The sequence below is a fragment of the Pelecanus crispus genome, chromosome 3 (genome assembly GCF_030463565.1).
Source record: "Pelecanus crispus isolate bPelCri1 chromosome 3, bPelCri1.pri, whole genome shotgun sequence".
In the NCBI taxonomy this organism is placed as follows: domain Eukaryota; kingdom Metazoa; phylum Chordata; class Aves; order Pelecaniformes; family Pelecanidae; genus Pelecanus; species Pelecanus crispus.
The window spans coordinates 106,138,846-106,163,984 of NC_134645.1; the positions used below are offsets into that span (position 1 = coordinate 106,138,846).

The 25,139-nt window shown below is 39.6% G+C and overlaps 2 protein-coding genes across 4 annotated transcripts in view; one reads left to right on the plus strand and one right to left on the minus strand.

The window, feature by feature from the left end:
- MCPH1 (microcephalin 1) overlaps positions 1-25,139 on the minus strand; it is a 132,373-nt gene that overhangs the window by 33,034 nt on the left and 74,200 nt on the right. The window lies entirely within an intron of this gene.
- Positions 3,078-25,139, plus strand: part of ANGPT2 (angiopoietin 2) — a 47,001-nt gene continuing 24,939 nt past the window's right edge. For all 3 annotated transcript variants that reach the window (XM_075707497.1, XM_075707498.1, XM_075707499.1), the window contains exon 1: positions 3,078-3,362. In XM_075707497.1, the coding sequence (XP_075563612.1) occupies positions 3,078-3,362 (285 nt within the window). The remainder of the gene's footprint in view (positions 3,363-25,139) is intronic.

Genomic DNA, 25,139 nt, shown 5'->3' on the forward strand with positions numbered 1-25,139 from the left:
ACCCAAAAAAACCAAACCCAGCCAAAAAAACAGTTAAAGGTGAACTAGTTTCTCTTTCCAGCATTCATACAACCACAGTTCTCCCTAGTGGAGGTCCCAGATACAGCAAGCCTTTTAGGAAGCCTCCAAATTCAGTTTTGTTCCTGGTCCCATTACAGCTCAAGGGCCTCCTGGGGTCATGCATCGGCCTTTCCTAAAGGAAAACAGACTCCAGTTCAAACCTTTAGAGAGACTCCAGTCTCTCCCCAGCAAAACTGAGCTGCCAGATTATGTTGGTGATCTGACTCACTAGTGTGGCATACAGATGGCAAGCTTCATAGCAATTCACAAACTATTGATTTAATCAAGCCTCTCATGGAGATCCTGTCTAACGAATTCTCAGCATCCCTTAAACTTGTTTTTTATATATGTACAGTCCCTTGAGTAGAGGTCTAATAATGAAAAAGAAAACTTCTAAAAGACTACACTGGTCAGTCTCATCTTTACCTTTAATATCTAACTAAAGGATTAAAAAAATCCACGAAAATATAATCAGAAAAATGAAGATTATCCTCCAGTTCTTCCTCATTAGGAGGCAAATACTTTCAGGGCTGGAGCAGTCTTATTGTCAGCACTATTCTGTTGAGGGGCCTATATTTTTGGGGCTAGCTATGAGAGGAAAAGAAAGCAGGGAACAGACCAATTTAAGGACAAGTAGAAGCCGTAATAGGAAATTCTCATTTAACTTAGCAAATTAATTAAAAATACTCAAAAACAAGAAAAAAAATTGAATGTCTGGTTAGATACCTAGAAATGCTTCACAGAGTCTAGTGTATAAATCTAATCCTACATGCTGTCTTCATTGGATAATAGTAGGTTTCTCAACTACCTTGCAAAAGACTGTTATTCACATGGAATTATTCTTTCAAAGACTTCAATACATTGAAAAGTAGAAATCAGTATACGAAAAGCTTCTGAAGCTTCATTAACAATGCAGGTAGCTGTCACATTCATTTGCTTTGCAATTGCAATACAAAGTTGAAGGGATGGAGAATACCGAATTTATATGCCAAACCCTCCAAATATGTACATTTTGTAGAAAATAATCTCGACTGTATCCTAAGTTCCAAACATATTCCTCCATTTCCTCTGGCTGGAAGGATGAACAATGGCAGATGAATACTCCACAGGAAAAAAAATCTAACAAGTTGCTTCCACAGCTCACAGTCCAAGTATAGTTAGAACCTTTCTGGAAGTCTCCAGAATTGAGTTCCAGAGATTTTCCTTTCCGGAGGTAACTATGTAGTATGTAAAGAAATCCCAACAGCTTCCAACAATGTAAGGCATGCATTTTAGCTGCTACAACTATTTTTGAGAACCCCTGAACGCAACTTCCATGATTTAAAAAGTAAAAGCCACATTAATACACTATGTGAAATACAGCAAGTTGTGTAAGAAAGTCTGTCCTAAGAGATCCCTAGGCAAGCTGGGATTTTCCTAGTATAAGAGAAACTTTGGTCTGTAATTCATGTTAGTTTGACTACCATAGCATTCCCTTTGTTTATTTGAATTACAAAAAATCTATAGCTTCCAGATTCAGACCTAGCAAAACTCTCTGGCAGTTTGTCTTCAGGAATCAGTATCCTATCGTGCTGGTTTCAAGAAGACATTTTCTAAAACTTTTCCAAAACTTCAGTGGAATCCACTCTTTCCCAGGGTTCGGTAAGTTGGTTAGTAGTTTTCCGCTTTTTCAAGATCACCGATCATTGCAGAGAGCATGGGAGTGGGAAGTGGAGGGAAGCTCCTTTTTACTCTTACATATACATTTCAAACACTTTATTAGATTTTCCCCTCACCTTTTACAGGTATTTCCCACTTCCACGGGCACGGAATTGGGCTAGCGAGAGCCGATGGGGTAACTGCTACTCAGCCATGCCCCTTCCTGAGGCATGCCTTACTGCCACTGCGTCTGGAGAGTTATTCCCTCTTACCAGTCCCAGCTGACTTGTGATTTGTAACTCTTGCTAATGTTAGCACTTCCAAAGTTAGGCATTTAATACGGACAAAAAAGCCTTAAAAAAAAAAAAAAAGCTTGAAAACGCTTAACTCTTGAAAGACATGCCTAAAAATGAGTATTCATCTCAGAGATGCTGTAAAATACGAAGTCTGTGTTCAAGTGAAAACTTTTAATTAAAACTCGTCTCTTGTTGTCTTTGCAAAGCTGAGCCCAAGCCTCCTTTTGCATGCGTAGGACAGTGTCTTTCTCTGCAATTACACAACGCATTAAACGCAAATAAAATTACATCTTGGTTCAGCACATTGTAAAAAAACAATTAAAAAATAAATTCTTGAAGAAGAACGAACAAGCCCAGGCGATTTTTTTTTTTTTTTTTTTTTTGGGTCAGCGTTTACAAATGATGACCGCCACCAATAATTTACAATTACAATTACATAGTTGGAGGCTATCGGAGCTGATTGCTCTGTCTAGAGGCTATCGGAGCTGATTGCTCTGTCTAGGAAATTCTTAATTAGAGCCGTGCAGCAGGAATTCTCGGGGCTGCCGGCTCCTCCCCGGGGTTTCCTCCCGCTCCATGCCGTGCCGGGCCGGGCCGGGCCGGGCCGGGCCGGGCGCTCCCCTCCCGCCCGCCGTGCGAATCCCCCCCCCCCGCCCCGCGGGAAGGCGCTGGCGGAGCCGGGAGGGAGGAGCAGCTCCGCTCCGCATGTCTGCCTGCTCTTATCAACTTATCATATAAGGGCAGGGACGGGAGCGAGTCGGGTGCCGAGGCCGCGCAGCCCTGACGCGGAGGGAAGCCTGGCGGCTTGCGGGCGGGCGGCGCCGGCTCCCGCGGCTCGCAGGGCGCTGCTCTCGCCGCCCGCAGCGGGCAGCGCGGGGCGCGGCGGCGGCGGCGGCGGCGGCGGCGGCGGGGGGGAAGAAGGCGGCGGCTTGCAGCGCCCTGCCGGGACAGCGGCGGCGCCCAGCCCTCGGCCCGGGGCACATGGCAGCGGAGCGCCCGGCTGCGGCGAGGGGTAGCTAGGTCTGGGCGCTCGCCGGCGCGCTAAAGCCCTCTAGGTTTGCTGGCGTCGCGCAGGAATTTAAAATGCAGCTGACTGGTTACTTCTTTTTGGGCTGCAGCATTCTCTTAGCTTCAGGATACAACTCCTTTAGTAAGAGCATGGAGGCGATAGGCAAGAAGCAGTACCAGGTTCAGCACGGCTCCTGCAGCTACACCTTCCTCTTGCCCGAGACGGACAGCTGCCAATCTTCCTCTTCCTACGTGTCCAACGCGGTGCAAAGGGACGCACCTTTAGATTACGACGATTCGGTCCAAAGACTGCAGCTACTTGAAAACATCATGGAAAACAACACTCAGTGGCTAATGAAGGTAGGAGAACACGGCTTCTATTCCCAAAAGCCCGCTTCCAGCCCCCTCTTACCTATTCCATTGCGTTACTTCCTCCTAACGGCTTCTCAGTTCCCAAAGTGCGTTATCTAAACCAAATTTTGGAATGACCTTTCAATCAAAATGCTCTTTGGAAGTCTGAGACCGTAATTCTGCTGACCAGAAGGGAACAGAGAACTGCACTGTTGTGCAGAGCTCCTGCTTTAAAGTTTGTCACTGCATTTGAGTTGCCTGGACAAACAGTAATTACATGTGCAGGCAGGCTGCGGGCATGTCTGAAATTTCTGACATGAAAGAACCAGCTAGTCATTTATGATTAGCTGACCAGGGCTATTGTAGCTCTATTTAAAGAATATGGAATGTACCTTTATCCGAGGCATGTCTGAAAAATGTTATTTGAAACGTGATTTTAAAACTTGCCTGCAGAACTTAACATATTAAGACCCACTGATAAAGAATTATAATTCTAAGCAAGGACCGCAAGTCTGACTTGCAGTGATATTAGCCTAGTGAAGTGATAGAAATTCAAGAAAGTACACTAGCAGATGTCCTTCGCATCCTGTAACATTTCCACTCAAGTATACAATATTCAAGGGAAAAATATTCTGGAAAAGGTGTTGCAGATGCCACATAGCTTCCTTTAATACAACTCCATTGTAACTAAGGGAAGGCGATGTGTTTATTACCAAAGTGGCAACATTTGTAAAATTCTACCTGAAACAACAGAAAAAAGTGTGTCCTGCATAGGTTCTTAATATTACCGGAGAATAAACCTGATCACTATTCCATGTTTTTGTAGAAACTCATTCGATTCTAACTGCTATACTGTTCAATAGATTTTGATAAACCTTTACTTCAGTGGTACCTGAAAAAGTGTGATAGTATAGTTTAATTGCATAGTAAATTTATGAGTGTCTGTGTCCCATAGCATAGGCAAGATGCTATCTTCTAAGCAATAAATATTTTGGAGACTTAACTGAGCAGTTGACATAGGATCTCCAAATAAGTGTCCCAGTGATGTCCTAAGGGTTTTTTTTCATAAAGAAACAAATACTTGTCGCAAATGGAGAGAATTCACAATTGTCTACAGTGAGCAGCCAATTCTTTATTCTAAGTTTCCATGACCATAAAATAATTTTGCATTAGGGTTCACTTCTCTCGTCAGTTACAAAGTTACAGAACTAGCATGATATATCAAAGGAACCTGCTAGAGAACTGGGATGTATAAGAAACAGAAATCACACTTCAAAGCAGAAAGCACAGTGTTTTCACCTACCTAAAAATGAACCTTGAAGGTTAGATCCAAAATGCTTACACTTGAAGGCTGCAGTGTGGGCCTCTAAATCTGTCTTTATGGGTTTAGGATGCTTAATTTAGGCACCCAAATAATGTCAGTTCAGTAGCTTTTGGTTTTCTAATCTCACAGGCAAACATACTTCCCTCCACATACTTACCTTTCTATTTATTAATTTACAATGCTCACTATTGTAATGTTAAGACCAACATTAACAGATGTGCAATGCAGGATGAAAAACACACAAAGTAAAACAGTCTAATCTACCCAGCTGCTAAGCAATTTCCTAACATAAATAGTAAAATCACACACAGGACTCCAGTGCTAAATGCCACTTAAGTAGGCAAACACATTATCATAAGTGGCATCAGGTAAACAGAAACCACTAAGCAAATTCCAGCATCCTTATTTAGTAAAAACTATGCTTTTTCCTGTCAGTCCCTGGGAAATCAGTTACAAGAGGAATAGGATAAGTATATCTAACCCATTCTTTGAGGGATCAAAAGGCAGATTTTCTGTTTTACAAGACAGAGAAATGTTTCTTTTATTTGAGCAAAGATTCCCAAAGAAGATGCTTTAGAATAGCCTGATTTTTTTCCTAGCTGTTCCACAGCTAAACATCCTGTAAAATAACTGCTGTTTGCCTTTTTCACTATTTTAACACCTGCTCTTTATGTCATCTGTTTTGTTCACAAAGAGATTCCAACAAAAGTAGCTTTTCCTCAGATTTGCTTTGCTAGAGACACCTGGTTTGCAAGTGAAGATGAAAAGCAAACAATAACCTTTAAAGTTGCTTACAGAGTTTACTTGTTTTTTTAAGGTCACTAATACACATTCCTAGGTTCATATTTCAGCTTACGAAAATACAATACTAGATTAATCAAGGCAGGGCAAAAAAAATGCGTTCGCTTAGTTTTTATACCATATTGGAAGTGTAATATAAGATTGATTTAAAAAATAACCTGAAATTAACTTCTCAGCAATTGCACAAAAATCTGCTTTAGGTCTTGCTTTTTAAAGCTATTTCTGCTCGTTTAAGAGGCAGCACCTGTTTTGTTTTGAAGTTGTGTAAAGAAAAAAAAGCATTACAAGCTTTTAGTGTGAACTAACCTTTAAACGTTGTTCCTGAAGTATTGCACATCCCAAAACATTTTTACACTCCTCCCCCCCTCCTGCCTTTAATCCATCAACTAAAGGAAGCATTCTGTTTCTGAATGAACACTGGGCTCTATGAATGGAACAGCATGGGAAGTGTGCACTTCATCTGGGTAATGGACAAACACAATGGGAAGAAAATGAGTTACGTAGGTCCAGGTTCTTTTCTGATCTGCTCCTGCATAGGGAGCAGAAGACTTTGTTCTAGAATTGCTACAGATTGCTGCTTCATGAAAAGACATTTGTTTGGTCTGAACTGTATTAATGCCTTATGCCACTACTGTACATACCATATCTAAAACTGGAATGTCTTTTCAGAAGTAGATTATGTTTAAGCGTTCAGATGACATACTAGGACAAAGCAGTATTCCACCTAATCCGGTGGTTAGCAGGAAGCCAGTAAGCGATGCTGTAAAGTCCAAACCCCTAGACCAACTGTGCAGCAATATACCTGAAAGGAACTTTCTTCTTTGGCTTTCCCTACCTTGGGATCAATTTGTATATTGAAGTTTAAGATTTTTTTTTAATGTGCGTGTGGGCAGGGAGAACAAACCTCTCAATAATAAGATTTTTAGTTCATTTGAGAGGATAGCAGATTGGCATACAGCTGAGATACAAGACTGGAAATTTTAAATGTAGACATGTATGTTGGCTATTATACTTTGAAATTTTTTTATATAAAAACAACATCAGGTTTTCAGCTATTCCTAGAAGACAGGCAATTCCTGTAAGTTCCACAATTAAACAAACTTCTATCTGAATTAATGGTAGCTTTACCATTTGGATCATGGCATTTCTACTCAAGGAACTGCATTTTTTTGAGGTATTAAGACACTGAAATAACTGAATGCTAACTTGAATTTACCTCTTAGTACATAATCTGGATCCTATGACTCGGGAGATATGACTCTTTTCAAAGCAATAGTGTAAAAGAAACGGGTCATACTTTCTTAGTCTTCCCTGTTATAAACATCTGAAAACAATGTATGATCAAATTGATTATAGCCTATGGAATATAGGTAATTTATTTGTAGTTTATCAGCAGATCAAAAGACTAGAAAATAAAAGTCTGTGCCAGGAGTCAGCATTTAAGCCTAAGACCAGGACTTCATCCTGAACCATCCCAGCAGACTGGGAGGGGGACGCTTTGCTGACAGAGGTGCAGTTATCTTTGGATACTCTGAACTGAGATTTGTTTTTCCTTGTCGTCTTATCCTGGAAGCTAAAAACCCTTTGTCAATTTGGAATTTATTTCTTCTCTAAGCACAACAAAATCAGATGTTTTAAGATGTACGGGAATGAATGCTTAGAGTTTTTGATGAGTAATTACCAATGGAAGGTTATAATTATTGTCATACTTGTACTGAACTTCATATCTCAAATATGAAAAGATACTCTGACATGCCATCATCCAAAACCATCTGCACACAATGGGCAAGGACAAATATATTGTACAGTGCTGGATTTTGAAGTACACAAGAGATGATTCTGACTCTGAATCAAGAGCTGCATTCCTTTCTTAAGTAATGCATCTGTTTTCACTTACTGTGAAAAGTGCTTGTTTCTGTCTATCAGCTATGTATTTGCTAAGCAAAAGGGTACTGGCAGGACCCAAAAGAAAATGCTTTTTTACTTTCAGATTAGTACATGTTATCGGAAAAAGTTTCCATGCTAATTTAAATGATCTGACTGTGCAGTTTATTGTTATATCTCCTGTAGGTAAATTTCTGTGAAAGGATTTGAAATGACACTTTTGCATGTGTTTAAAAACAGTGTTGTAAAGACTATTTTTGCGTCATTCCACAAATACCAAATTGGTGATACAGGTATGAAATTGTACAAAATCAACAAAGAGGACTAGAGATTTTCTTGTACGGATCTACAAGACAAAATTGAAGTTGAGTGCTCGCCATCTCCAAGATGTTACCAGTAAAAAATGTGATAAACAGAGGCTTGTTTTACTGAACTTACTTAGTAAGAATGCTCTGACTAGCATTCAAGATACATTTTCATGTATTTTGTTTGCTCTTAATATGATCTGTTAATAAACTTATCATCTTTGACTGGTCCAAACAGCAAATTGGGGAGACTTTCTCCATTAATTATTGATATCAAGTGCTTTATTTTTCTTCTTTTTTCTCTTTCTTCAAGAAATATAGCAAATGAGCCTGGAGATACTTGAGTTTACAGTTCCCGGTCCTTTTTGTTTGCATACCCACTTAACATACAAAACTTAACAGCATAACGTTTAGAATATCTTAGAGACTTGCAGAGAGACTGAGGTTCAGAATGGTGTTTCTTTTACAGACAATTATCTTGTTACTACTCTTTTTTTTTTGTTGTTGTTAATTATGAACAAATTAATAACATGCATCTCCCCATAATTTACGAAGGGCAACAACTGTTATAATTTGCTTGATTCCTAATCACAAGAAAGAAGCTATCACGTATGTATTGCTTAGAACGTAATTTTCCCCAGAAGACACAGATACCCATTTCTAACCTTCAAAATATGACATCTAATATCTTCAGTGACTGTATTATACTGTCCTTTTCATATGACAGTATTTGTGTTTTTGAAAATACAGCATATTACACATTATTTGCTTTATAATACTTCTTACAGTAAACCAAGGCAGCTTAGTAAACCACTGTTTATTTAACAAACTTTTACATACTTTAATTGAAGAACCTCCTGTTTCATCTGTTATTTCATGGGATTTTACATAGCTTTGTCTGGAAGCCAGGATGGGGGGCAAAGTAAGACTGTCTTCCTCCACCATTGCCATTATTACAGGGCTAGAGATGCAAAATGCTGCCAACTGATTTAGAAGACAGTTTCAGACCATAGGTTAGGGTCTAGAACAGAGAGGTGCTACTCTTGGATCCTTCTCTGGAGCTTAGCAAGCCCGGAGTTTCATCAGATGATTCAGTCTATCATAATTAGCTCCCTAGAGTAAATTCAGTCTGTCTCTTCAGCCTGGAAGAGAGAAATAGAGGAATGGAAAACTTAAAAGAAATCGCCCTTGGAGAGGCAGGTTTATCAGCATTGCTGAAGAAGTTGCAAAAGCTAGCATGCTGCATGGCCCTAATCCTGGGATACTACTTTGGCACTGAAGTTTGTAAGCCTCAGAATCAAGAGACAATAGGTAGAAAGTAGGAATGTGGACTAGGCTGCAAATGTGATACAAATACGTAGATAAACATTATGCTTCCCACTTGTTAAAACAGCTTAGATACAAGGGTCAAATCGGGACTGATGGCCTTTCCATAGAGTTTGGTGTCTCCCCATTCCCACATCCTGACAGAATCATAGAATCACAGAATGGTTTGCCTTGGAAGGGACCTTCAAAGATCATCACGTCCCTGCCATGGGCAGGGACATCTTCCACTAGATCAGGTTGCTCAAAGCCCTGTCCAACCTGACCTTGAACACTTCCAATGATGGGGCATCCACAACTCCTCTGGGCAACCTGTTCCAGTGTCTCCATCACCCTTATCATAAAAAAATTCTTCCTGCAACAGAAGATGCACGTTGTACTTCAGACAAAAAGGGTTCTGGCATCTAGTTAGCAGTAAGGCACTGATGGGAGCCTTAGAGCTGTACAGACTGCAGAAGGGAAAATGGGAGAAGATGCCTCTTGAATAAAAAAATATTTCACATATGTACTAGTATATGAAACAAGGATGTCACACAGAGAAAATATTTTGGTAGTCCAAGTGCTCTCACTAGGAAATCTCTCACTGGTAGTAACAGCTAAACCACTGAGAAAACAATTTGTCAGTGGACCATAAGTATCAATATAACCCTCAAGAAAAGGAGAGTTTCTATGGCACTGAATAAGAAGTTTCAGAAATAAGCACAGTTTTATCTGCCTTTTTATTCTTTGATTTTCTCAGACTAGCCAAATATAAATTACAGGTGAAAAAAATAATAGGAGCATCGGATAATTTCACAGGGCTAAGCATCTGGGGGGTGGGGAAGGCAGGGAAAGGTATGGCACAGTAATTTAATACTTAGAAATACCTTAGAGATATGGCACATTCCACAGTGGAACAAATTAAACTAAATAACCTCACACAACACACACAAAAAAAGTTAAAAAGTGCTTTACAACTGGAAATACTGTGATCATTTCATTTCCTTTACCAGACATATCTCTAGGAAATGGGGCAGAGGAAAAACGAATTGTATTTATTCTCTAGTGAGAATAAATGAAATACTGTTTGGTGAACCTAAAGTCTATTCCAAGTAAACGAAGCTCAGAGGAAATGTTAAAGAATTCTTCAGGTTACAAAATCCAGATCCACGTTTTGTATAAAAAAATCCCACACCTAAATACTTCTGCAAACACTCACTGTGTCAGTTTTCAAGCTGCCTAGAAAAATACATTACTACTCCTTAAATGCCTTTTTTTTAAAAAATGCTTACTACATTCCAAATAATTACTGAAAATGCTATTCGTTTTTATCTGTTTGTGGAACAGGTTAACCCTAAAATTAAGATGTTGTTTACAAAGCTCAGCAAAAGTATCCTGCAATTTGTATGATTGATATCTGTTCTCATTCCAACTTCCAGCACATTATGGCTTAGTCTGGACAGAGAGAGGGAAGCTACAGGAACTTTTCTGCTGTCTTTATACTGCCCATACAGAGCTTTATCAGTTTATCTAATAATCTTCCAGGAGCCTACTGAGGTCATTACAAGGTCTTAGTGCTAAAAAGAGAAGGCTGATAGAGTATGCAACCTCTGTTCTTCCATTAACTTCTCTCTCCGTTAGGAGAAGTATGGATGGAAATCTATTCTTCTTCACAGAGTTACATTACTCCCAAAAGCTGTAAGGAGTGAAACATTTCCCTCTGTAGATGAGCGAATACTCCAGAATTCTTAGATGACAGCATCTTTCTTTCCAATTCATCTGCCTCTAGAGATTCCTGTTAAACCCAAGCAGCATATAGTGTCCTAACTTTGCTCAAACTACCTTTAATACTGTAGGGAAAAAATAATCAGTTTTGTATTTGTATTCAGGTCTCAAGCATCATGACAGAGCTTAAAAAAAAGGAAACTATAGTGTACCTTTATCCTCTGAGGAACAACATATCAACTTTCTATCACTGATTTTGGTCAGGGGTTAAAATCAGTGTGTTGCGGTAACACAGCTGAGACCTTAACAGACTATTTTACTGAATAGCTAGCTATGACATTTTATTATTTACGTTCCCAGAAGGGGGAAAGAAAAGCCTTCCTTGATAAGTTACAGCTCTCTCAATGTTAGCAACTGAAATTCTTTAAGAGGCATTCAATTTTTAGACTCTGTAGTACCTTTTAATAATGTAATTATGAAGAAATTGAAAATAGCTACGTGCATTTCAAAAGCTGGGCTAAAGCATACATGAGGACCAGACTAATTCAATATAAAGTCAAAACTAGCATATTAGAGCATTCTGGTGTGGTACAGCGTAATGAGTCACACAACTGTCATCATTTGAGCTACTTCAGAAGCGATGTTTTAGTATGCTTTTTGAATAAAGTGTTTGTCAAAAACCGTATGAAAACACACTAGGCAAACATTTGCTCTTTAATTATCACTCTGCTTAACAGAACTTTTTGACAGGGAGAAAAGCTAAAAGTTCTCATCTTTGGAGAAAGAAAAATTGTATCCATTTAAAAATGGTAGTGACTTCTTCAAATCTCTAGTATAAAAATGACTGAGCAGTGTATTAAGCCCTGTCCAAACAACAGCTTAATTCTCCCTCTGCAAGCATGAAGAGTCGTTCACCTCGTGTACTCATGATATCAGCTTCATCGCTATGCTTGCTTTTTGGGTCAGGCTTGCACCTGACGTGCGTGATCCTGGAAGGAAAAAGCCTCTTTTGTTCCATTCTGTCAGGGTGTGGGAATGGGGAGACACCCAGTTCAGTGGAAAGGACATTTCCTGGGCAATAGCCATAGCCCTTAGCCCACCAGCAGCTCCCCTACATATGATATGACGTCAGTGTACTGGAGGCCTGCGTTTCGTCGTATGACCTGATATACAGTCTTACACTGAGGTATTTCAGTAAGCCGAGAGGTTTAATTTTTATAGCTGGCACCTAAAAATCATTTTATCTTCCTCCAGAGAACTTGCAGAGATCATACTAAGACACTTCATATACTTCCTTTAGGTCCTTTCCTTTGAACTACAACATTATATTCTGTACAACTGCTTCTGTAGAACAATTTTCTTCCCAATTTCCATTTACAAGGTGTAAACACCTGCAGAGTAGGAGTTCAAACCCACAGTTTGAAAGTGCAATATAAACTGTCCCCTTAAGGAGAATGGGCCAATCAGTCAAGAAGCAGTAGCCTCATCTTTTCCACGGTATCAGCTGTCAACTGACAATCTCAGTTGTGCAAAAAGTCAACATTAAAACATCAAAAAAGCTGCACATCAAGACTGAAATATATGTAGCAATGGAAAACACGCTTGCCATACTTTCCTATTCCATTAACAAATATCCTGTCCATTCAGACAGTTCAATATTCAAGAAAATTCCCTGGTGAAGACTTAATGAAACAATTGCCATGTTTTTGCTTTTCTTTTCATAAAGGTTTTCTATAAATAGGGTAATTCAACTATTCAAAGGGAACACCAACTTCCAGTTTCTTAATACAACTTTAAAAAAAATTGATAAAGTAGGCAAAAGACAGCTTAAGTGAATGAGTAAAACCAGACAAAATCTTCTATTTTTCTGCTTCTAAGGAATTGACTTAAATAAAACTAAACTTTCTTGTGTGAGGTCTGAACTTGGACCATACTAACTATCCCTGTGTTTTTCATTTATGTCAAACTTCCATCCTGATGCCAGATTTTCTGTCAGATATAATGATTGCCTATAAAGTAATAGTAAATTAAAAAACCCTGTTGTAACTGCTACTGGAGCCTTACTGGGAATGTTTTCTGAAAACTGCTCTGACGTGATGAAACAAAGTTCAAATAACTAGAAGGTAAACCCCAAGACTGATAACCTAACCCTTAGAAAGAGTATAAACTGCAACAAATATAAACAATCTGACCCTGCTGAAATCTTACCATGTACAAGCAAGGATTCTGACAGTTTACCAGCTATGAAAGAAAGTTTAAATATAGTTAATAATACCCTATTTTTTTCCCCTGACACGTAAGTTTATTTGACTTGCATCTAGAGAAAACTTATCCATGTCTTGAGTTCAGCTTCTTTGTTATGGTAAACTTCATTATTTTAAAAAGGCTCTGAGGACAGCATACAAAAACCTAGCTCTGCTCTAAGCAAGTAGAAAAATTCCCACTGACCTCTTAGTGAAACTGAGATTTCATCTGATGTATCTAAAAACTCATTTGTATCTAAAAACTCAAAAGGTGAACCTTTTTTTTTAGACTATTTGAAGTTGATAATGGAGTAAACCAGTAAAACAGACATGTGCTTTAAGGCTTACTTCATGTGGACTACGTCTAACTAATAAGGATGCTACTGGAATAGAAAAAAAAAGTGATAATTTTAATCACAAGGAAATACCCATTTTCCTTTTCTTGTCCCTCTCAAGTCCGTGTGGGAGTAACATTTCCCAAGAGTCTCATCCAGTCAAGTCCTTTACACTCACCATTTTCCTCAGTGTATTTCCTTCCAACTTCACGATTTTTTAACCTTCAAGCCAACCAGACAATTCCTTCCCTCAGCCAGCTTTAAGATCAGTCTTCCACCCCCCTTTTGCAGCTTATTGCCTTTATGAATTCCTTCCCCTGACACATCCATTTTTAAAATTCTGCTCACCCAGATTCAGTTCCTTTTTTTTTTTTTCCTTCTCCTTTCCCTTCGTTAAGACCATTCAGCTTCCTGGCTGTCCAGTCTGAACTCCCTTTTCTCTATGTCCCTTGTCATTCCGGTTTCTCAGTTCTGGATCATTTTGTCCTCTTGATAAATTTCTTTTTAACCCCCACCTAAATGCATACTTTCCTGGGTATTAAGACAGCTCCTTTTTCTGGCTAGCTGCATGCAGTATCCATGACATTGTACTTTCTCCATCGCTAGATGTAGTTACTCATCTTGCGGAGAGTGGAGTCTTGCATCCAAGAGAGTCTCTTGAAACTGCATTTAAAAGTCTCCCTCTTCAGTGGCCCATCCCATCAGATCTTGACAGACAGGGACAGTTTCCTCACATAAAATACCCATCCTATGGTGCATGGCTTTGGTTCTCAGCCATTTTTGCTGAGGTTTCCTCTTCTTCTATTATAATTAATGGCAATAGCTTAGTTTCTTTTGAGAGGATCTGGCTCCAGTTTCTAGTCTTCATAGAAGGGCACCAGCTGGCAGCTGCCTGGCTTCAGGCTTTCAGGAGCATTGACTGGAACTCAGCTCGAGGTGACTTTCCGTCACTGCCTCAGAGTGCTCTGTGTGGCACTGGAGACAAAGAGGAAATTTTGGAAGCAGTGGATGGAAAGACTTTTCTTCTTGGTTTTGTTCCAACAAACTAAACTGCCTGCTTTTAGGTGGATAATCCTAGCTATTGAGGCAAAAAATGTATTTTTTATCAGGATTACATAATTGAAAATATTTTTTTTATGCATCACACACTACATTTTGTTTCTGCAATATGCTGCCTAAATGTGCTGATCCTATTTCCAAATATTTGTGTTTGTCCACTCTTAACACAACAGCTTCCTGTTTTATCTTTGAGGCATAGAATTCTTCAGAAGCTTTTGCTTTAAAGGCTCTTAACTGTGCTAATGGAACAGCAAAGGGAAGTAAGTAAGTGGCATTTGACAAGAACGTATCAAGATGCTCAGTTTTTTAACTGAGCAGAGGTGACCACCTGAGCATCCCTTACTTAAGGCAGTACTTAGTGCCTTCTATAGTCACAGTCAAGTCCATTTTGGTTTTGGGGTCCTGATTCCCCCGCCCAGTGTTTGGAAACCTCAGAGAAGTTCTCTGACAGGTCAGGTCTGGCAAGTGAGGTATTTTCAGACTGGTGATGAAAATGTATCAGCTTTTCAGACACACCGCCTCCCATGTCCATCTAGCTTATTAGCAATGGAAACAGTGGAGAGGGATGAACCATGTCTTAAAAGAACTACAGCACTTAAGAGAGTAAACTACTTCTTTTTTCTTTTTTTTTTTTTTTTGCAAATGTACAGGAAAATCAGTGTGTGAGTTCTTAGTAGAGCATTTCAGTCCTTCAAAACTGCAATCAGCAGCTGACGTGTACTGTCTCAAAGACTTGAGCATTCAAAAATTGGCTGGCCTTCAACTCAAATGACTGGTTCACTCTTGGTAGTATCATCATTGAGGCTTCTTCTTCAAGGAAAAAAAAAAAATCTATAAAAGCTCCATAAACTATATTTAGAAGCCAGTATGTTGCAAAGTTTAAGAACTACTCAAAATGCTTTCAGTTTCCTTTATCTGTGAAGTTAAAAAAAAAAAAAATCTAATGATTTTTCATGCTGAAAGATGCTCTGTGAACACAGCTTTGAAACAGGAGACACCCAGTTTTATAGCTTACAAAAGGGACTAATTGTGTTCCACAGCTTCCTAACTAGTTTGATCCTTGAACTCCGAATCATTCTTCCTTCTGGTTGGAAGTGGAATGCAAGATGACTGCTTCCCTAGAAAGCAATGCTGAGAATGAACTGTGAATGCCTAGCTCTTTTTCACTTCCCCAATAACATATTTTGAAAAGAGGAATTTGCTTCACATTTCCTCAAAAAATTGCACTACGATTTGCTCCTCCACATCATGAGCTATTCTGTAAAATAGGCTGTCCTGTTGAAAGAGGAATTCATAACGAAATTAACTTGATATTGGAAGTTGAGAGAAAAAAGATAAATAGTTTTATATTAAGAAAAACCTGTGCCAGGTACAAATTCGCTAAAAATTTCATGAAGTTTACAAGGCTACATGGCCAATGTCTTTCACGAAAAATGTCTTAAGTACCCCTACCATCAACTTTTTTTTCAGCTGCCTGTTGCTCAGTGCAATGGAAAAAAATATGCCAGTGGGAAAGGATTACTTCAGAACTGGGATCTTAGCATGTGTTTATTCAAATGTGGGCTTTTTAGGGCAGAATTTCATCTTTATACCAGTCTGGTGAAGTCCTGATTCACTGATGGTAGCATGCAAGTTCAAAATATGACCGAAAACATGTAGGCTTCTCTCCAAAGAGTTTGAATATTCAATTTGTGAAATTATAGCCCTATGCTATAACCTAGTATTTAAAAATCAAATATCAATTAGCAGTATTTCTTATACTGTTCATAAATAAGAAATCCTAATTTTGAATGTTGGTGGCTTGTTGCACATAACGAGGGATATTTATATTCATTTCAGTGAATGGCAGAAGCATCATTGGCTTCTTGTCTTCCTGGCTTCAGTGCTACTGAACTTCGGCAAAATGCCATTCATGACTCAGACTATTTATTTATTTATTCTTTATTTTTAGACTAATGGGAACTTTATGAATTCCTTCCCTGATTTCTAAGAGAAATACCACTTTGCTGTAATCTTGAAAAACAGTGATTCAGAATCTTAGATTACTGCCTTAATGAATATCCGTAACTCTTAATGAGAATGGTTAATCACCATATAATTGGTTTTAATTCTGAAGATACTGTTGTTAAATTTTGCTTTTAAATTATTTCCTTACCCACATAGAAACTTAGACTATTAAAAGATTTGTCAAGGCTACTATTTAATTTCTAGTAACAACATTTTTTTTGAAATGTCAAGAATATTTTTCATCTGCAGTTTTATCTACATCTCTTAAACAAATGCACATCTGTGCACCGTATAAAGTAGATGCATCACATACAGTATAAAGAACCTATGTCATCCTCCAAGCGACAAACCACGTGAAAATACATGCGCAGTTAGGAAAGCAGTAGTGTGATATGACATGGACATAACAAGCTCAGTGTCTGGAATCGTGGGAGCTCAACTCTAAGATAGTCTTTGGGATAGTTTCAGCTCCTTTGAGAGCTCTTTCCTTTTCCTATACACTCTTTTGATTTTTCTAGGTCATCAGTTTGATTGTAACTTTTGCAGTTAGTTCAAAACATACACTAGAAAGTATGCTGTAATACCTTTCAGTATTAGGACCAAAATACTTCCAGTCAAGAACACAGAGCGAAAGTCATTCTTGATAAATATTTGCACAGACAATGAAGGCATTTAATGCATTTAGTTTCATGTTATATTAATGCGATATTTGGGTTTTATTCAAGTAGCTTATTCCCAATGAAGGGGAGAATTTTTTCCTTCTGCGAAAAAGTATAAATTATAAAAGCATAACAAAATGTCCTCTAAATGAGATACAGTCAGACACGAGAATAAGTTGGTAAGCTTTCATTTAGTGCACAAGTAGCATTAACTGAACCATCTCCTGCGTATAATTTAAAGTCTTTATTTACTATTTTAAGAATTAGCATTTAAACCTTTAGTATTTTATTACACAATTTTAGCTTGAATATTTTCCAATAAATCACAGCTCACTTTCAGCTAGTATTCATTTATGATGTTACTTTCACCTTTTGTTTGCTGACAGGAAAATGAGATAAGAGAAAAATCTTAGCTGGAGGTCTGGACAGGCAGACATGCTCGATGGGGCATGTAAGAAGCTAATAGTGAAGAGACATCTCAAGCATTCCCATATACATTCCCAAAAGATTTTTTTCCCTCTCTTGAGAAACAACACATAGTCCACAGGGACTTCCTGCCCCAGGAAAAGGAAAAAAAAAAAAAGAAAAAAAAAGGCAATTTAAAAAGTCTCTTTTTCAGACACGATCGCTTTTTTCTTCTGCCGTGCGCTATTTTTTTCCAAAAGTTGCAAGCTACTAAAATTGATAACTGACTTTCAGAAAACATAGAAAAAATATATTATTTTATTAAAAGCTAATTTAAGATAGCTTAAGGTCTGATTGATGGGGATTGATGCAATGCCCTTAAAAATGTGTTCCCTTAGGTCTGTCAGGATAAATGGATCTTGGAAGGGATAGTGATTCTTCCATTTTTATTCTAACTTTAAGCAGCAGCAACATTGATAGACTGTGAAAAAATATGAAAAGCTATTTTAAAGAGAACAAAACTGTCTGCAAAACTGAATTTTTTACAGTATTTTGTCTGCATAACACCAATACATTGCAATGATGTGGAAATATAAATATAAGCACACACGGAGAGCCTGGCAATATTGTGCTCCATTCATTACATACGTGCACATTGAGCAGCATGTGTGGCATATATACGTAGGTAAAATTCTTCATATTGCCTATACGAACTGCTGTGATTAAATTGTTGTGTTCACCTATTTAATGACACTGTTTTCTTCTTTTTATAAAGACCACCTCTCATTTCACTGTTATCCATGTTCAGTAGAATCCAAGAAGATAGTCTCATCCCAAGAAAACTTTCCTAGTGTGCAGACTTCAATCATACCACAGATAAACAATTTACATATTTAGTATTTTAATTGAAAGTGAAATTTGTTAAAATAGTCTTTGACAAAACTATTTCCTGTCTTTATATAAAAAAATGTATCTGTGAATCAGAAAGATTCTGGGGTGTATATGGATGACCTTTGGCAATGTGACAGTTGCACATTGACACAGAGTTTGAACAAAATGTTTCAAATTATGGACTAATTCTACTTCAGATGACTCATGAAGAAACCAGACGTGGCCACAATCCAAAGAACACTGCCACTCTGAAACAAGGGCAGGCAACTAAGACCAAGCATTACTGGGTTAAAGATAACTCAAGATATCTGGAGTATGAGAAGTAGGAAGGTCTCATCTGTACTCTGAAAAAGTATTCAGAAAAAGAGCTGATGAGGCTCATCAGAAGCTTTCTTATTTTGTCCTGTCACTAGAACTAAGCAAAATTGATTATGGATGCTTAAGTTCATTTTCCATCTTGCTTACTTTTGTGTATAAACTAAACATCTTAGGGAAGAAAATGTCAGGATGATGACCACAGGTATTGGAAGGGCTGATTATGTTCCTTTGGTTTAAATTCACAAAGATAAGTTTTGAATAAAGCACAGGACATTTTTAGTAGAGATGCAAGAACAGTAACTCAGAAAGCTTTTGGCAGCTTAATATATGTCAAATACTGTAGCTCCAGTGCATTTTTAAAAAATGCCTAGCTGTAAATGTTGTATTTTCTGTTGCTAGGTTTTCTCCTGGATCTACTCTGCTTTTGGAAATTCAAAATAAAAATTAGGGGGAAAACTCTACAGATATGTCACTACAGACAGCACAAGTAGTGTTCTCCTTCTCCTCAATCCTTCCAGTTGCAGGGAATGATGAGGGAAGAAGCAGGAAGAGCCAGCAGATCAATACCTGGCTCTGGGCCCGGTGGCACCAGCAGAATTTTGGGTTTTTTGATCATGGGTCGGTTTATATGACACCACACCTGCTGGCGACAGATGGGGTACACCTGTCTTAAAGGGGGAAAAGGATCTTTGCGCAGGAGTTAGCAGGGCTCATGGAAAGAGCTTTAAACCAGATTTGAAGGGGGAAAGGGATAAAACCAGGCTTGCTAGAGATAAGCCTGGGGGCAGCACACCAATGTTTGATAGATGGTGTGCTAGCGAGGTCTTTCAGTCTGCTTTCTCAGTGGAGGCAGGGATGGAGATCCATGTGGCAGCAAAGACACAAAGGTTGTTGATGTGTTAGAAACTGTGGAAGCACCTGAGAATGGTCACATAAGAATTAGGGCTTCTCCCCCCAAAAAGGTGGCAGATCAATAGCCCAACTAAGTACATCTGCACCAATGCACAGAGCATGGACAACAAACAGGAGGAGCTGGAAGCCACTGTGCAGCAGGAAAACTATGATATAGTTGCCATCACAGAAACATGATGGGATGACTTGCACAACTGGAGTGCTGCAATGGATGGCTATAATCTCTTCAGAAGGTATAGGCAAGGAAGGAGAGGCAGTGGGGTTGCCCTGTATGCTAGGGAACGTTTGGACTGTCTAGAGCTTAATGGTGGTAACGATAGGCTTGAGTGTTTATGGGTAAGAATCGGGAGAAGGTCAGCAAAGCAGATATCATGGTGGGAGTGTGTTATAGACCACCCAACCAGGATGAACCAGATGAAATATTCTGTAAGCAGCTGGGAGAAGTCTCACGGTCGCTAGCCTTTGTTCTTGTGGGGGACTTCAGCTTACCAGATGTCTGCTGGAAATACAATACAGCGGAGAAGAAACAGTCTAGGAGGTTCCTGGAGTGTGTGGAAGATAACTTCCTGACACAGCTGGTGAGTGAGCCAACTAGGGAAGGTGCCCTGCTGGACCTGTTGCTTGTGAGCAGAGAAGGACTTGTGGATGAAGTGACAGTTGGAGGCTGTCATAGTGATCACGAAATGAGAGAGTTTTTGGTTCTTGGAGAAGTAAGGAGGGGGAGCAGCAGAACTGCCATCCTGGGCTTCCGGAGGGCAGACTTTGGCCTGTTGAGGAGCCTGGTTGACAGAGTCCCTTGGGAGGCAGTCCTGAAGGGCAAAGGAGTCCAGGAAGGCTGGACATTCTTCAAGAAGGAAGTCTTAAAGGCAGAGGAGCAGGCTGTCCCCATGTGCCAAAAGTCGAGCTGGCAGGGAAGACTGGCCTGGCTGAACAGAGAGCTTTGGCTGGAACTCAGGAAAAAAATGAGAGTTGACCTTTGGAAAAAGGGGCAGGCAACTCAGGATGACTACAAGGGTGTTGTGAGGTTATGCAGGGAGAAAGTTAGAGGGGCCAAAGCCCAACTAGAACTTAATATGGCTACTGCCGTAAAAGAAAATAAAAAAATGTTTCAATAAATACATTAGCAACAAAAGGAGGGCTAAGGAGAATCTCCATCCTTTATTGCATGCAGGGGGAAACATAGTGATGAAGGATGAGGAAAAGGCTGAGGTACTTAATGCCTTCTTTGCCTCAGTCTTTAATAGTCAGACCAATTGTTCTCTGGGTACCCAGCCCCCTGAACTGGAAGACAGGGATAGGGAGCAGAATGAAGCCCCCATAATCCAAGGGGAAATGGTTAGCGACCTGCTACTCCACTTAGACACACACAAGTCTATGGGGCCAGATGGGATCCACCCAAGGGTACTGTGGGAGCTGTCGGAGTGCTCACCAAGCCACTTTCAATCCTTTATCAGCTGTTCTGGCTAACTGGGGAGGTCCCAGTGGACTGGAGGTTAGCAAATGTGGCACCCATCTACAAGAAGGGCTGGAAGGAGGATCTGGGGAACTACAGGCCTGTCAGTCTGACCTTGGTGCCGGGAAAGATTATGGAGTGGTTAATATTGAGTGTGCTCAACAGGCATGTGCAGGTCAACCAGGCGATCAGGCCGAGTCAGCATGGGTTTATGAAAGGCAGGTCCTGCTTGACTAACTGGGTGTCGTTCTATGACAAGGTGACCCACTTAGTGGATGAGGGGAAGGCTGTGGGTGTTGTCTACCTAGACTTTAGCAAAGCCTTTGACACCATTTCCCACAGCATTCTTCTGGAGAAACTGGCTGCTCATGGCTTGGACTGGCGTACTCTTCACTGGGTAAAACCTGGATGGATGGCTGGGCCCAAAGAGTTGTGGTGAATGGAGTTAAATCCAGTTGGTGGATGGTCACAAGTGGTATTCTCCAGGGCTCAGTATTGGGGCCAGTTCTGTTTAATCTCTTTATCAATGACCTGGATGAGGGGATCGAGTGCACCCTCAGTAAGTTTACAGACAACACCAAACTGGGTGGGAGTGTTGATCTGCTTGAGGGTTGGAAGGCTCTACAGAGGGGCTGGATCAATGGGCTGAGGCCAATTGTATGAGATTCAACAAGGCTAAGTGCCAGGTCCTGCACTTGGGTCACAACAACCCCATGCAACGCTACAGGCTTGGGGAAGAGTGGCTGGAAAGCTGCCTGGCTGAAAAGGACCTGGGGGTGTGGGTTGACAGCTGGCTGAATATGAGCCAGCAGTGTGCCCAGGTGGCCAAGAAGGCCAACAGCATCCTGGAATAGTGTGGCCAGCAGGACTAGGGAAGTGATTGTGCCCCTGTACTTGGCACTGATGAGGCGGTTTTGGGCCTCTCAATACAAGGAGGACATTGAGGTGCTGGAGCATGTCCAGAGAAGGGCAACGAAGCTGGTGAAGGGTCTAGAGCACAGGTCTTATGAGGAGCGGTTGAGGGAACTGGGACTGTTTATCCTGGAGAAGAGGAGGCTGAGGGGAGACCTTATCGCTTTCTACAACTACCTGAAAGGAGGTTGTAGTGAGGTGGGTGTTGATCTCTTGTGCTAAGTAACAAGTGACAGGACAAGGAAATGGCCTCAAGTTGTGCCAGGGGAGGTTTACGAAAAATTTCTTCACTGAAAGGGTTGTCAGGCATTGGAACAGGCTGCCCAGGGAAGTGGTTGAGTCCCCATCCCTGGAGGTATTTAAAAGACGTGTAGATGTGGTGTTTAGGGACATGGTTTAGTGGTGGACTTTGCAGTGCTAGGTTAACGGTTGGACATGTTGATCTTAAAGGTCTTTTCCAACCTAAACAATTCTATGATTCTATGATTATCCCTGCAATTTTCTCTGTATCTACATTAGATGACTACGCAGGCAATATGTGTTGTAATACAACATGTTCAATACTTCTGCAAGTTCTTTTGAACTATTTTGTAAATTAATTACTAAGCACAATCAAGGTCTGAATAGAAATAGCTCTTTCTCATGGAAAACTTATGCATATTATTTGGTTTTCTCCCTTGAAAATATGAAGAAAGCTAGTTTTAGTTAAATTATTCCATATTATCAGACTGCTGCTGCCAAGAATATAAAACTTCAAATTAATGGCAGAAGAACAATCAGTTGTCACTGCAATCAGAAGAAGATAATGACCATCATATGCACTGATATCCTTAGGAGAATATTAGGCAAAGTCTGTATTTTAAACTCTAGCATATAATTTTAAATCAATTTACTTTTTAAAATAGCTTTTCTGCACTATCTACAGCCAGTTATCTTAGTAATAGTTTTGAGATCTAGGAGAGATCCACAATCCATAAACTTGACTGGAAATTGTCCCTTGTTTTCTTCTCGGTTAGTGCCTCCAGGCTTAATCAAAAGTCCAACAACAAATGCGAGAACCACTGCAAGGAAGGGAGCAGGAACACATGGCTGGTGTACCTCTCTATTTGGCCAGCATCAGCTGCTAGATAGAATGAACAACCCAAATGCAGCTGAGCTTCATACAGTATATCACACATAGCAGTTGCTGAGTTTATGGGGCTAATGACATCTTTCATGCAATGAATCTCGTGATCTAAATACAGGGCTACAGAGATATGACTGCAGATAAACTTTGACCTCTTTGCTATTTCTCCTAGCAGGTACAGTTTTAGAATGGATGCTTTATTGTAAGAATAGATTATCTTCAGATTTCAGTAGACAAGTTGTGAGAAAGCCTAAAAACAGTGCTTTTGAAATTTTCTCAAACTTATAGATGAATTCCCTCAAAGTAGTAAATTGCTTAGTCTAGTAATCTGTATTTGATTCAAGGAAAAAAGATCTTGATAGATTCTGATGGTCTTTGGGGTGGATACAAAGGATTATGCAGCTCCAGCTGCCTACCTACTTCTTCTGGGGGACACAGCACTATGTAGAAACTCATGATTAACATTACCCCCCTCTCTGAAAATAAATGCTACAGTTGACAGAATCAGATTATAAGCATTAAGAAAATCACCAAACTTTGTTTGGAAAGACTGCTCCAGTAACTGACAAATGCTACCAAACTAGCAGCCAGTACTATTTGTACCATTTATATGGGGTAGCATTTGGCAAAGAAGGGTTGTATGTATTCATATAGCTATAAATGCTGCCAGGAACATGACCATTTAATTAGTACAGACTAACCATATAGCAACAAAGAACAAAAGTAAGACCTCATTTATAACTTTAAATGAAAAAATGGTAAGTTAAAGTGTCTACAAAATGCACAAATAAGTTATTGATTCTTTTGAAAATTGTTCTGTAATATGGACACAAACTATACAATAGCAATCAGGAAGGCTCGTCATTTAAATAAGTATTGGCAACCCTTCATATCTCTGCCAATGGTTAGAAGACAAACTTCTTTTAACACATACTCTCCATGTTGTCTTTTCTTTCTTGCCAATTTAAAGCTTGCTTAAAAAAAGACAATCTTGGCTATAAAAGCAATGTTTTCGAATGTGCTCCAATATGACTGATCTGTCCTCCTTTTGGCAACTTAGCTAAAGTATGTTCGTCAAATTCTATGATTTTGTATGATTTGAAGTAATAAAGCATGACAGCCCCAAACTGATGACCTTGGAGAATTTTGTCTCTCTAAAAATGCATCACCATAACTATATTACGAACCTTAATTGTGAAATTATTTTTTTCCCAGCTGTTTTTGCAATTTAAGCATATTTTAAGAGACATGCTTTTTCCCATCTGTGCTTTCATTTTTATATTTACTTTCTTCAAGAATACATGCCAGCCAGTCTTACACAAAAATTAGAATGTTTCATGAAAAAAATCCCACGAAGAATCACTGAAATGCTATCAACTAACTATTCCTTCTTTCAAATCTGAATGTATTAATACCTCTTTCCCTCTCCCCTGCAGTTTTCTGAAGATAAGATTCATTGACTGACTTACTCCCTCAAAAGCAGAATTACTGAAAGAAGATGCATCACTAGTAGTCAGTTATTAGGGTTTGACAGTTACTTTGTCCAAAATAACCATCATGCAATCAAGGTTAACATATATCAACACAAGTCTTATATGCCAGCTATAAATTGAATTAAGAAGAGATTAAAAATTGTCTTCTCATAACTAGCCATGTAGCAAAAGAGAAATCTGGCAAATAATCCCTGCTGCACCTTCCAAATTTGAGCAAAATATTGGAGAAGACAGACATGCTGTACAAACCAAATTGCCAAGCTTCCAAACTCATGGATGGGGACTGAAGCATTTCATCCCTGTGCCCTTCCCTCTTGTAAATGCCCCCAGCCATTCTTCCCTCTTCAGAAATTCTGAGTGTGCTACTGCTTATAAAGGAAGGAGGCTCCTTGGCAGGAGCTGATGAATAGTACTCAGCAAAAAAGTGTGCCACAAAGAACTGCAGTCTTGCAAAACAGCTGCTAATCCTCAGTGTTGTCAATGAAGCTCAGCCTTGGCTGCCCTAACTTCCAATAGAAAAAGATCTTCCACCCCCATTCTCAGGGAAACCCAAGAGCCTTGCTTTCCGAGAGCATGCAATGGGAACATGTTCTGCTCTCGCTAAGGTCAGTGGGAGATGATGGGTATTTTGG